At 41.2% G+C, this 13,088-nt stretch overlaps 1 protein-coding gene across 4 annotated transcripts in view; it reads right to left on the bottom strand.

Moving 5' to 3' along the window:
• The window catches only part of LOC129822630 (corticotropin-releasing factor receptor 1-like), a 168,149-nt gene that overhangs the window by 134,841 nt on the left and 20,220 nt on the right, over positions 1-13,088 (bottom strand). For 2 of the 4 annotated variants that reach the window (XM_055880997.1, XM_055881010.1), the window contains exon 2: positions 1,772-1,898. In XM_055880997.1, the coding sequence (XP_055736972.1) occupies positions 1,772-1,898 (127 nt within the window). The remainder of the gene's footprint in view (positions 1-1,771; positions 1,899-13,088) is intronic. The other 2 variants (XM_055881003.1, XM_055881015.1) reach the window with 1 other exon arrangement.

Genomic DNA, 13,088 nt, shown 5'->3' with positions numbered 1-13,088 from the left:
AAACTTTTGGCCACGACTGTACACCTGTCTGAAGGTTTGTGCTACAGGTCAAACTATCGTTGCATTACAGGTCAAATGAGTCTTGAATCTTGTCGGTCAAACCCTCATAAGAAGCTACAAAGACGGGTCTATGAAGTGTGCTCTATAACATGACATCTCTTCCACACGTAGTCTCTGATAACTTAGAGATAATCCATCTTCATAGATCTTATCGGATCTGAGCTCCACCAAAATCAAGTCCTCCAACACATTGTGTTCACACATACGGCACAGAGCAACTGCTCCACATAATCTTTGAGATTGGCCTTTGAAGTGAAAGTGGAGGGTGACGGGTGAGAGGTGTGGGGGTGGGAAGGCTAATCTTTATGGAAAAGAGACTGCAATCATCACAGACTACTCATAGATCGATACTGAGGGTAACTGAATTGCAACTCTAAGTCCCATCACCATCGCAGATGTTTAGACAGTCTTGATTAACTGCTCATGCAATAAGATCCCACAGCCTATGGAAATCGCCTGCCCACGCCTTTGTCATGTAGTCAAGCAAAACACCAGTGTCAACGTCAACAGTGAAGAAGCGACTCCGGGAGGCTGGCCTTCTAGGCAGAGTTTCAAAGAAAAAGCCATATCTCAGACTGGCCAATAAAAATAAAAGATTCAAATGGGCAAAAGAACACAGACACTGGACAGAGGAACTCTGCCTCGAAGGCCAGCATCCCGGAGTCGCCTCTTCACTATTGACGTTGAGACTGGTGTTTTGCGGGCACTATTTAATGAAGCTGCCAGTTGAGGCGTCTGTTTCTCAAACTACTGACTTGTTTACATAAGACAACACGTCGCCAATGTTATGTTGAAAGAACACTTGGCCCCTAAGCTTATCGAGTTGCAACTTGCTGATGTGTTTGATTGTAATCACTCGAGTCTGCCACTTTGTTTTGGCAAAATTACAAATGGAGACAATGCACACATGCATCCAAACTGCCAATATTCAATATAAAAAAAAATCTAAACACATTTGCGAGCACCTTGTGTCTCACCGCAATTTACTTCTTAACATGACTCCCTATGAAACACTGAAAGACAGACGGATACTGTACTCTGGCAATAGGTAGCCTTAATGAGCAGCAGAAAATCAGTATTGAGTGTAGTAGCAGCTGACTCGATACTGCAGGGCACTTCTAGTTTTCATGCAAAAAAAATTTACTTGAGAAATACCGCACCAGACACCTTAGCTAGATATCAAATTGAACGACCAAGACCTCCTCGGGAAAAAACGTTGAAGTTAATTACAGACTTCTTGATTTATCTTAATTAATTCGGACTATTTTGAAGGAAAGTGGTTGCTACCATGACTCAATAGGGACAAACAACAATAACTGCCAGGGTACGATATAGTGAACGTAACACACCCACATCGAACCATACCTCCAAGACCCAAATCTTATTTTTCTTAATGAGGAGCAGAAAAACACATGAGGAATCATTGCGTTCAGCCCCCCATTTAAAAAAAAATAAACATTTTGAAAGCTTTGTGTTATTATAGGTGATTGGGACTACAAAGTGCATATGGACTTCTATTGGGATCACATTCTTGCTCAATTGCATTGCTGTTGGCCACTGATGCTGTGGACGGACCAATAATGACTCTTGTTGCCTATGTACAGTATTCCACCAGTGCCTATTCAGTGATGGGATAAACTCAGAATGATTCAACTCTCTATTTAACATGATAGACCATTAAAAATGTTCCGCCACCATATTCCCCGCCCACATAGAAAACTGTCCTTAGACGATTGGAGGAGGGCCTCACCAGTGAGATTGGTGGACAGCAGGAGCAGTGTATCACAGGTCAGGTCAGCCGTTGTCCCAGAGATCACCACAGCCCAGATGGTCAGCACCTGAAAAGGAAAAGAGAAATAAATAAAGAGAAAACAAGTCTAGTCAGTCTGTTTCTGGAACTGGGGTAAAACACATTGTTATCTAAAAGACAGATGACATAAGTTTAGTACCGATGTGAACTTCACTGTCGACTTGAGACGAGGGAAACATAGGCAGACACTATGTCTAGTGTCTAGCATTAGTCAGCCTACCTCCCACACAAAAAGGCAGAAAATATCCCCAAGTTCCCAAAAGTGCATTTCTATGCTGTTCACTGAATAAAAAATGATGCTAATGTATCAAATGAATTGACTATCAGACACACTCCCAGTCTCAGCATCGTAAAATACTACATTCATTTTACATGTTGGTTTTATGCACATATTTTACATTTGTGGCATGAATTGTTCATGTTATTTATATACATTACTTCCCTATAGGGTTGCCTGACGTACAGTATACCGAACAACCTGCAGAGTTAAAACTTTCAGCACGTTCCATTGAACCTAAGTACAAACATTTATGTCATTTATGCATGCATATTGCACTAGCTTGTCATGTAGGCTGTAAAGAATATATTCACATGTATTGCACCCTTTCCCTTCTGAGTACCCTGGCCCTCACGAGTGGCGCAGTGGTCTACGGCACTGCCTCTCAGTGCTAGAGGTGTCACTACAGACCCTGGTTCAATTCCAGGCTGTATCACAACCGGCTGTGATTGGGAATCCCATAGGGCGGCGCACAATTGGCTCAGCATCGTTAGGGTTTGGCCGGAGTAGGCTCTCATTGTAAATTAGAATTTGTTCTTAACTGACTTGCATAGTTAAATAAAGGTTAAATAAAAATGTACATACCTAGGGAAACATATGCAGTAGATACATAAATATCCCTATAGGCCAGGAATCATCAACTAGATTCCGCCACAGGCCAATTTGTTCTTGAGCAAATGTTCAGGGGGCAGGAAGATAATCACACATAATTTGTAGACTGCAAATTGTACACAAGAAGCCAAACATATATAATAATTGACTAAAAATAATGGAATTTCCCATGGAAGAATGGTGACGTATCCCTTTTCTAGAGTTCCAGACGCTTGCCAAGGTGCATTGAAACTTTTCTGGCTTGTGGTGGCCCAAAGTTCTATTAAGACAATTTATGTTGGTGATTCCTTTATTTTGGAAGTTACCTGTATCTCTACTATGCGTGGGAATACTTCGGAACAGATTTCCACAATTAAAATCACTTAAGAGCTCATTTGCTGTCCAACAATTAAATTGTATTTATTTATTTTTAACTTGGGGGTGGGGGGGGAATAAAACCCCCCGCGAGCCAAATTGTTGGCGGAATAAAAATGTTGGGGAAAATAGTTTTCCACCTGTTGCAAGGATGGCTAAATGAAACCCATGCAGGCCGTATTTCATAAACTCAAACCGCCCATTCTTTCTGTGATCGGTCACATGTGAAGAGCCTCTATCGCCATAGGCGCTGAGGCCCTTCTTCGAGGAAAAAGGTATTTCAATGCCCACACACCCAAACAGAGAAGAGGCCTGCTAATCTAAGACCCTGCTCCCCTCCTCCTACCCCCATCCCACCTCTGAGGTTTCCTACAAATGACACTAAATTGATTTGTGACCTACATTTCGTAATATGCTGAAATTGGAATGCAATAATCCGTGAAGAGAGGAAGCTAGAATAAAATAAAAAACACACACAGGGGCCTGGTCTGCCGTTGAGCCAGTACACTCAAAATAGCCTTGACTGTTGAGAACATTAATGGGGTTTTATGTAACCTCATCTGCTTGCTTTGCTTGTGTCCTTGTTGATGAAAGGAGAATTCAGAATTCAGAATGTGTCACAAGGAGCTGCACTTGAAACATTATTTATCCTCTCAGGGAGCTCTACTTATATGCTCTGTCTCTTAACTGTGATTCACTATCACAACAAAATGGTGCTCTGTGTCAGTAGCATGTTCTGGCATAACCTTCAGCTTAAAAACAGGATGAGCAAGACGTGGAATCTTTCCCAAGTGTTAAATTACTATTCTGCGGTGGATAGTAGTGGAACTGTCTGAAAAACTAGTTTGCTTTTCCATGGTAATTTTCTAAGAAATGTAGTTCCACTGTATGCAGTCTTCCATAGTAATAAGCTGGCAGAATATTTGATAAATCAATCTTTACTAAAACTGTGTCAGCCTTGATAATGCAATCACACGTTCATCAAAGTACTTCTTGACTGACATTCACATAATTAGCATGTTTGGCAACATCTTAGCTGTGGATCTACAGTAATGCACTCTAATGCCGCATAATGACCACACATCATCACTGCAGCTGGCCAATACAGTACAACATTAATTCATTTAATTCACTCAACTAATTCAGACACTGCCATGTGGTGTGAAGATGATGCACAGCAAGTATCTTTCACACATGGGGAATATCTTACCAAGCATAACACTTCTGTGCTAAGTAATGCCAACTTTATAATCCATTTGAATAAGTACATGGTTGATAAAAACAAAGACAATTAAGGGTGACAGAATGGTGGGGACTTTGTAGTCTTTGTTGTCCCTAAATCCCAAGTCATTGTAGTACCTATATATCCCTAGTCCCTAGAGAGAGAGAGGTAAATCTGGGTTGGCAAGGAGCTACTGTATATCTAGGGGTCATGGGGAGGTTGACATGGAAATATATCCAGGGGTCATGGGCAGGTTGGCATGGAGACATATCCAGGGGTCATTGACTCATTATGCCCATGTAGTATTCTATACAACTTAATCCTGTTCCTAAGTAAAGTGGGTAGGAGTGAGTGTGTTTGCGTGTGTTCAAAAATGTATACTTTTAAAGTGCAGTTGGCAGTTTAAATGTGAAATACTTATCAGCTGGCTTCTGATTTGTTTTAAACCCCCAAAAATCTGCTCGTCTCAATTTGGGTGGAGTCAAATGGGAAGTCTCCATTCTTAATATCAAAAGCATGAGAAAAGAACCCGTCCCATGGGGTATTTTTGCTAAATCAGAAACAGATCTGTGAATCACTCTCAAACCAAAGTTAGAAAGAATGTCTGAGCTAATGAATCCCAATCCACAAGGAGCAAAGAAACTTCTGTCACTCACAAACTGCACCTCTAGTAAGTAGATATCAAGGCACATATCATGCACGTATGCGAGCACAAACCAGGGGTTAGAATAGGTTCAGGGAACAGAACTGAAAGCCGGAACAGAAAGTGATCCAAGGAACAGAAAGTGATCCAAGGAACAGAAACGGGAACGAAAGTGATCCATACTGTTCTGGAATAGAACTGTTGTTTTAAAAGCATAGGAACATTCCAGGCATTTTTTCGAGTACCACATAAAAACGCAACAAAGCGCCTATGCAAAGCACTCACTCTGTCACCCAGAAATGTATTCCAGTGTCTTCCTGAAAGCTGAAAATCTTTGCCAGAGTTTGTGTGTGTTTAGGCTACCTGCCCCTCCCCCTCCGAAGTACAGGCTACTGTACTGGCGTTACAAGCACGATTCAGGAAATATATTTTAAACTAGCTAAAGAAGAATGGATCAACTTTTTTAAAGCTAGTTAAGGATACTATATGCCTAGTTATCACGTTTCACGTTGGATTCATTAACTACAAAAAGGCAAGACTTGTTTTTAATGCTGGTGCCACTCTGCACACACAAGCTTGTTAGCTAGCTAGCTCAAAGGACATTCAAAGTTCCTCTATGGAAGCCGCTCCTCCTAAGTATAATTCTGTGGTTCTAATTCAGAGAATGCATGTCAGTGCTTCAAGCCTCCTTCTCAACCTTCTCTCGCTCTCTTCCCACCCACAAAACTTCAGACACATCTTGCGCCATAGGCTACACTCATCTGTCCATCACGCATGTAAACAACTAGCTTGCCTGCCTTGTCCTCACTGATTGGAGGAGTCATTTAATGAGCTAATTGTAAAAAACGGTGGAACCAGAACTTTATTTTGCTGGTCGGAACAGTGGAACAGAACGGAAATAATTTTGGTTCCAAACTCTGGCACGAACGCACAACCCCCCCCCACACCCACCTCAACACACACACACTCACACACTCCCCCAACAAACATCTGAGTTACACATAGCCCAGAGTGAGTGCTTCTGTGCAGAGTGGAGAGGAGAGGAAGGAAAACACAGGAAGCCAGCCTTCTGCCCTCAGTCATTTTTTCAACAGAGCAGAAGGCATGAGGGAGTTCAACTCATAACCTAAAGGTGGTTTGTCCAGCAGAGACATATGTTGTCACCTCTGACTTCATGTGATTCGCTCTGGTTCACTCCAGCAAAACTGATTGCACACTATGGGAAAATGGAGCCTATATGCCAACCATGGGTAAAGCTATCACAAAAAGAACTGTCACACACTACATGCTGAGAAGTTTCTTTTAAAGGTGGCTACCGAGCTGAGAACGTTATGTGTTTCTTAAATATGGTGAGAGTGTGGTTGTCTTTTGGTTATTTTGCATATAACCTTTCCACAACTTTCTGGTAATGGTGCAGGATAGACGCTTGGCTTTCTCAACATTCTCAGCACATCCTAACTTGACAACAAAAAAAAGATCTTGGAATTTCATTTTTTTAACAGAACGTTTCCTAAAAGTTCAAACATGGTTACATTTCATTTCAATTTTGGTAATGTTTAAGAAATGTAAAACCGTGAACGTTCTCAAATAGTTCAGAGAATGTTAAGAACCAATGTTCTACTATAGGAATGTCAGTACTGTCAGCATAATGTTTCTTTCAGGTTTCCTCATGGTTCTATTTAAAGTAATGTACTCAAAGTGTTCCAATAACGTTAAGAAACAACGTTCTTATGTGGGAATTTCAATACTTCACATTAACGTTTCCTCGTGGTTCATTTTAAAGTCATGATATCAAATTGTTCCAAAAACATTAAGAAACAATGTTCTTTTTTGGCAATTTCAGTACTTCAGCATAACGTTTCCAACAGGTTTCCTCATAGTTCTATGGAAAGTAAAGTCTTCAAACTGTTCCGAGAACGTTAAGAAAACAACAACATAAAAACCACAAGAGAACGTTCAAAGAATGTTGTTTTAAAAAAAAAATTACATTCTGTTCTTAGCATCAACAAAACTCTCTCTATCCTCTATCTTGATAAGTGTGTTCAGATGTATTCGTCTTAATGAGCACTTGCTTCCTTTTAAATGGGGTCTGTTTCAATAGACAAAATTAAGAGCTTTGTATGCGTAAAAAAACATGGCGTGCTAGCTCCATCCTGGTGGCGCAGTGGACTAATTCCATGTACATGTATAGAGAATAGAAGATTATAGTTTTGAATCTCACTGAAGCCAAGTCACAATAAAAAAAAAAAATTTTAAGTCAAAATATCCTATAATTTCCATTCTAAGAGCGTTAATAAAACCTACCATAAAAACTTTCAAGGAACCAGAGTAAAACATTCTCAGAACCTCCCTGCAACATAAAAAAAACATTCCCAGAAGAGGGAAAAAAAATAATGTTTCACTGTCTTTTTACTGTTATTTTTTATTTCTTTACTAATCTTTTGTTAACTTAATACCTATTTTTTACTTAAAAATTGCACTGTTGGTTCGAGCCTTAAGTAAGCATTTCTCTGTAAGGTCTACCTACACCTGTTGTATTCGGCGCACATGACAAATAAAATTTGATTTGATTTTGTTCACTTCTCTTCTCAGAACATTTAAAAAAGTTACGTTTTACCGGTCAGGAAACATACCGTATGGCTCCGTTCCCATAACTTCCAAAGGAACCAAATGTGTTAGCAGGGATAGCTTTCTTACAGGCTTTGGAAAGTCTGCGTGAGATACCATTGCTTGTATTTGTCTCCCTCGTGATGGACTGTTTTACTGAGTGTACGAATTTTGCTCCTTGATCCCTGAATAAGTTACAGTACTGTTGCACATCCTCATTCAGGGAAGTTTTATTTGAGTGTTCTATTAGCCACAACCACACGGTGTGCCCTGTCCTGTCCTGCCCTCTGGCTTTTCTGCCGTTTTCTTATTGCAGACGGGGTGAAACGAGTGAGGGTCTGTTCAAGTTTGAAAAGACTTTGTGCAAATACTGAATACTGTGGTTTAGTTACCAGAATATCAAACGGAGAAGGTCAAATCAACTTACACAAAGCAATAAAAATAGAACTAGAACAATATAAGACATTTTTAGGCACAATTGTACTGGCAGCAGAGCAGTGTTCATTTTATGAGCAAATCCCCTGACAGCTTAGCCTAAAAGTGTAAACAATGAACAATACATGGTAATTCAAACAGGCCACCATAGCCCTGCTCCCAATCTGCAGTTGATAAAAGGGTTGAAACTAAATCTAATTCTGACTGTTCATAGTCAGTGCACGTGATAAACTATTCTTCCCTGGTTCCGCTTTAAACAAACTACAACTTTTGTCTTAGTGAAGCCTTTATAAACCCTGAATAAGACATACATTGATGCTTCAGAAAACATTCATTATCAATCATCTTCAAAAATGAAAATGTATGTGTCAAAATGCAATTGCTACAATGAAATGGGACAACAGGGAAATGGCTCTTGATCTTCTGTCGAGTTCCTGTTGACTGTGAATGAAAGTGGATTGTATTGGTGCCAGGAGGACTACCTGCCTATCTGTCTAATGGAGTTCACCGGATAACACTGGCCCAACTGGCTATACAACTGATACGCTGGCTGGCAGCAGGCCTTCAATCAAGGCAGAGTGACTGCCACAATGTTGTTTTTCATTCTTTCCATTCTTGTTTTCCATTCTTGGACAGAAAGAGGTAGAATCAGATCAAAGCCAGTATTGTATCTTAATTTGTATATAACGGAGGATTTGAGCTACGGCTTCCTTTAGAGCTCAGGGCATGGCACTCATAACCAATCAGCAATGCACCTGTGTGGTGAGTGAAGCCAGGTTCGTGCCCAGGTCAGAGCCTATTAATCAGCCCATCAGGACATGAAAGAACACCCGGAGAGGCAATTTTCACTCCTTTATCCACCACCGATCCCCTTAAAGTGTCTGACTGTCTGTGCAAACACAATATCACTTTGTGGCTTCATCAAAACCTTTCAAGGTCCCACACAATACAGGGTTCTACAAATATAATACCTGACCACACACTATAGTGAGTGAATAGAGATACAGGTTTTGAAAAAAAATAAAGGGATTCAGTCTTCGCAGAGTATCAAAACCCTAAGCTGCCTGAACAACCGCTGGGGTTGAGAAGTCAAGTGCCTGAAATCACTCCCTCTCCCCACTGTGCTGCACCACGGAAACCCACGACTCTCTCCCAGGCTTCTCAGCATGATTCCTGGCTCTCCTACTTCCCGGAAACTTTTGATGGTAAATCCGGAAAACAATGTGACAACGCTGGAAGGCAAGTGCATTTTGAACCGTGTTCGGACACTGGTTTCAGGGAAGAGATTCTAGGACTCTTGGTTAAAGTCGAGACACATAACATGAGTTTATCCCAACTACCTTGTTGTGCGATTCACATTGGTCCTCCTTATATGCCAACAAGGCATAAACACATGGTATTGACATTGCGCTACATCAAATGGCATTGGCATTACACAACCATGATGCATCTAGTGTTTATACTATCCAAAGTTTCAGACAGGGTTCTACATGCCTTGCCAGAAGCCTTTCCATGCGAGTTGAATGGCACCTCATAAAATCCTCTTCAATTAGATAATGCTCGCGTGTGTGTGTGTGTGTGTGTGTGTGTGTGTGTGTGTGTGTGTGTGTGTGTGTGTGTGTGTGTGTGTGTGTGTGTGTGTGTGTGTGTGTGTGTGTGTGTGTGTGTGTGTGTGTGTGTGTGTGTGTGTGTGTGTTGGAGAGAGTTACTGTGTGTGCGTGTGTGTGTGCGTGCCCATGTATGTGTGTGTCTGTTTCTGCGTGTGTCTGTGGTCACTGACTAAGCCACACACAGAGGGTTGTCTGAATACACCAGCGTTAGCAGCAGCAGCCATCTGTAAAATGGATAATCCAGGTCTGACAATAGGTACCAGGCACCAACAACATGTCATATATACGCTGGGCTCTTACAAATGGCAATGCTGTCCTCACGCTCTCAATTCTCATCCCCATCCACCACCATTGGCCCAACTCCATCTTGGAGAGGCTGCGTAACAAGAGGCTTGACAGGCACACAGACGTGGAGCCAGGGGCTGGAGCATGCAGTGGGAATGGGTTCACTGCAGCTGACTACAGTCAACAAGAACAACCATCAGTGTTTTGATACATTGCCTGGCTGGCTGTTTGGCAGGTTGGTTCTGAGAACAAATAGAGTTGGATGATACACATAGAGTGGAGATGATCCCTGCTTTGGAAAGACTGATATCCAGGGATTGTTGTTCGTCCACTAACCCCTGAGCCCCCAAACACGAGACAGCATCACCCCCTGTCATGATCCCCTTAACCCTCAGGTTCAAGGAAGGCTGAAATTATTCTGAGAAAGAACTATTTTTCTTGTGGAGTGTAAGAGGTTTGTTGGTTTCAACAAACCCCTCCCCACAGAGGCAAGAGTCAGCAATGTGTGTGCCTGTGAGGGCCAAAATGCTACAGAGGCCAAGAGAAAGCGGAGTGGATGTTAGAGAGATATTCATGTATTAGCATTGTATTAGCACTCTGAACCACTAAAAGGATTTCATGTCTAGTAATGTGTCTTAATACATCACAGACAACTAATCCTCCATCATGCTATGTGATATTATGACAAAAACTACAAATACCACAAGCATCATCCAAATACCAGACATTCTGTTATTTTCACCCAATTGGTCAGGCAGAAAAATTTAAGAGCATTATCTATAACTTCAAGCTGCCACAGTCTCTCTCTGATTGGATGACCCAGTCTGGAAAAACAATGGAGTATGTCCTGAACTTCACACAACCCACAATCTTTCCATTGCTCTTTTCTGTCCGTCCTAGTGCCAGGATTTAGCTTGACAACTGAATTAAGGGTGGAATTTGAAATGCTAGGTGAAGTTAGTAACTAAGTGAAAAACAATTATTTTTAACATTGAAATCAACTTTACACATGGGAAGATGATGTTACCAAGGGCAATGTGTGTATTGCTTTCTAAAGAGTGATGGGTGCTTGCTATATGAAATGCTTGTTCTGCAGCTAATGAGAGCCAAAACAAACACATAAACAAACATAAACACATGCTCAAGCACACACACACACACTTAACCGATCTCTTCTGGTGAAATATGTCATATATATTGTTTTTAAATCAACGCTCACAAGTGATGTCCCGCCGCTCACAGTGAAGACGCAGTATATAATATGATTGAACTCCCTCACGCTAAGCGGCTAGCACATGACTTATTTATACTTCAAATGGATGGGGTGAGCGAATTGCTCTTAATTCCCCCCTGCCATAATGAATGGGTTTAAGAGCATTGCTGGCTGCTGTAGTAGTGCTCTCTCTTTCTCTCCCCTGTTGTGTGTGTGTGACAGTAGTGATGCGTGAGAGATACAACCCACGCAAAGTGCGTATGGCATGAGTCGAAAAGCATGTCTCCGAGACAATGTAATGCAACATCAATTGACTTCTTCTATAATATAGTTGTCTTCATGTCATCTATTTGAATAATTTCTTAATGGGAGATACACACTGAGTATACAAAACATGAAGAACACATGCTCTTTCCATGATATAGACTGACCAGGTGAATCCAGGTGAAATCTATGATCCCTTATTGATGTCACTTGTTAAATCCACTGCAATCAGTGTAGATGAAGGGGAGGAGACAGTTTAAAGAAGGATTTTTAAGCCTTGATACAATTTAGACATGGATTGTGTATGTGTGACATTCAGAGGGTGAATGGGAAAGACAAAAGATTTAAGTGCCCTTGACCGGGGTATGGTAGTAGGTGCCATAGGCATCGCTTTGTGTTACGAACTGCAATGCTGCAGTTTTTTATGCTCAACAGTTTCCCGTGTGTATCAAGAATGGTCCACCACCCAAAGGACATCTAGCCAACTTGACACAACTGTGGGAAGCATTGGTGTCAACATGGGCCAGCATCCCTGTGAAGGCACTTCAAGGAGTACAAGAGTGACGATTTCTTCAGCGGTATCACAGACACCTTATTAGTGTGGCACTAAGTTAATATGGCAGAGACTCAGTTTAATTATATTGACATTAATTAATGTGCTATATGACCCACAGCTATGAATACCTTAAATTGCTTCCACCATATTGAGCCTCATTAAAGGTGATTTTTTTAAATTAAATGAGTAAATACTGCATCGTTTAGTCATGGTCACAACCAAATCTGATGCCCCGTGTTATTAAATATATGCCTCCTTCGTGTCCATTGCTCCAAACGTATCTGTCAAAAGCAGTATTGGCATTGTACTGTAGTCATTTGGTAGGTCTTTGTCCTTTATCTCATCCAAATCGACAGTATACTTCATGCCCTAACAGTAATTATAAAACTGCTGGTTTGAGGTCAGGCACATCAAAGGAGATGTGTTAATCAGTTTTTCTACTACAGATGGAGCTTTTGCCTCTTTCCAATATAAATGTAACCCATGAATAATTAGGCTGCCTTTGTTTGGGTAATTAAAATGTATCACCAACGACGACTCAAGCCTCATGCTTTGAGAATGCACTCCATTTCCATCTGATAGCTAACAAGAAAGCAGCTTTGAAATACAAAACAGAACTACTTCCCTTCCCTATTAGAATTCATTTGCAATTGTTATACACAGAACTGAGCCCCCAGACCCAGTTTGAACCATACTACCAAATGGTGTAATAGTTCAGTGCTCAGAAGCAGACCAAATCAAAGATGTTTGCCTTCTTTGCATCATTAGCCAAAACAAATCGAAATTCAAAAAGACATGAAAATAGAGGGGCCAAATGCTAGTTGTTAATAGGTCCTTGGTGATGGCAAAGGCTACTAGTCCTGCGGGTCAGACATCCAGCTTAGTTAACTACTCTGTAGTAACAGTTTACTCACTGCTTTGATGTTTGTCAGAGAGCCTGTGACAGCAGAACGTCTGACATCATACAAACCCCTATCATGTCTGATCATATGTGACAAATTGTACTGCCCTGTCACAGTTGAATTGCTACTGATGTGCATGCTATTAAGGGGGAGCTGGGTAGCAGCTCCAATGGCAGACTCCATTATATTGAGATTCAAGTGTCGGTCGCCAGTACGCATGCTAGCTACAATTAGGCTA

Source organism: Salvelinus fontinalis, chromosome 2, assembly GCF_029448725.1.
Source record: "Salvelinus fontinalis isolate EN_2023a chromosome 2, ASM2944872v1, whole genome shotgun sequence".
Classification (NCBI taxonomy): domain Eukaryota; kingdom Metazoa; phylum Chordata; class Actinopteri; order Salmoniformes; family Salmonidae; genus Salvelinus; species Salvelinus fontinalis.
This window is presented reverse-complemented; position numbering and strand designations above follow the sequence as displayed.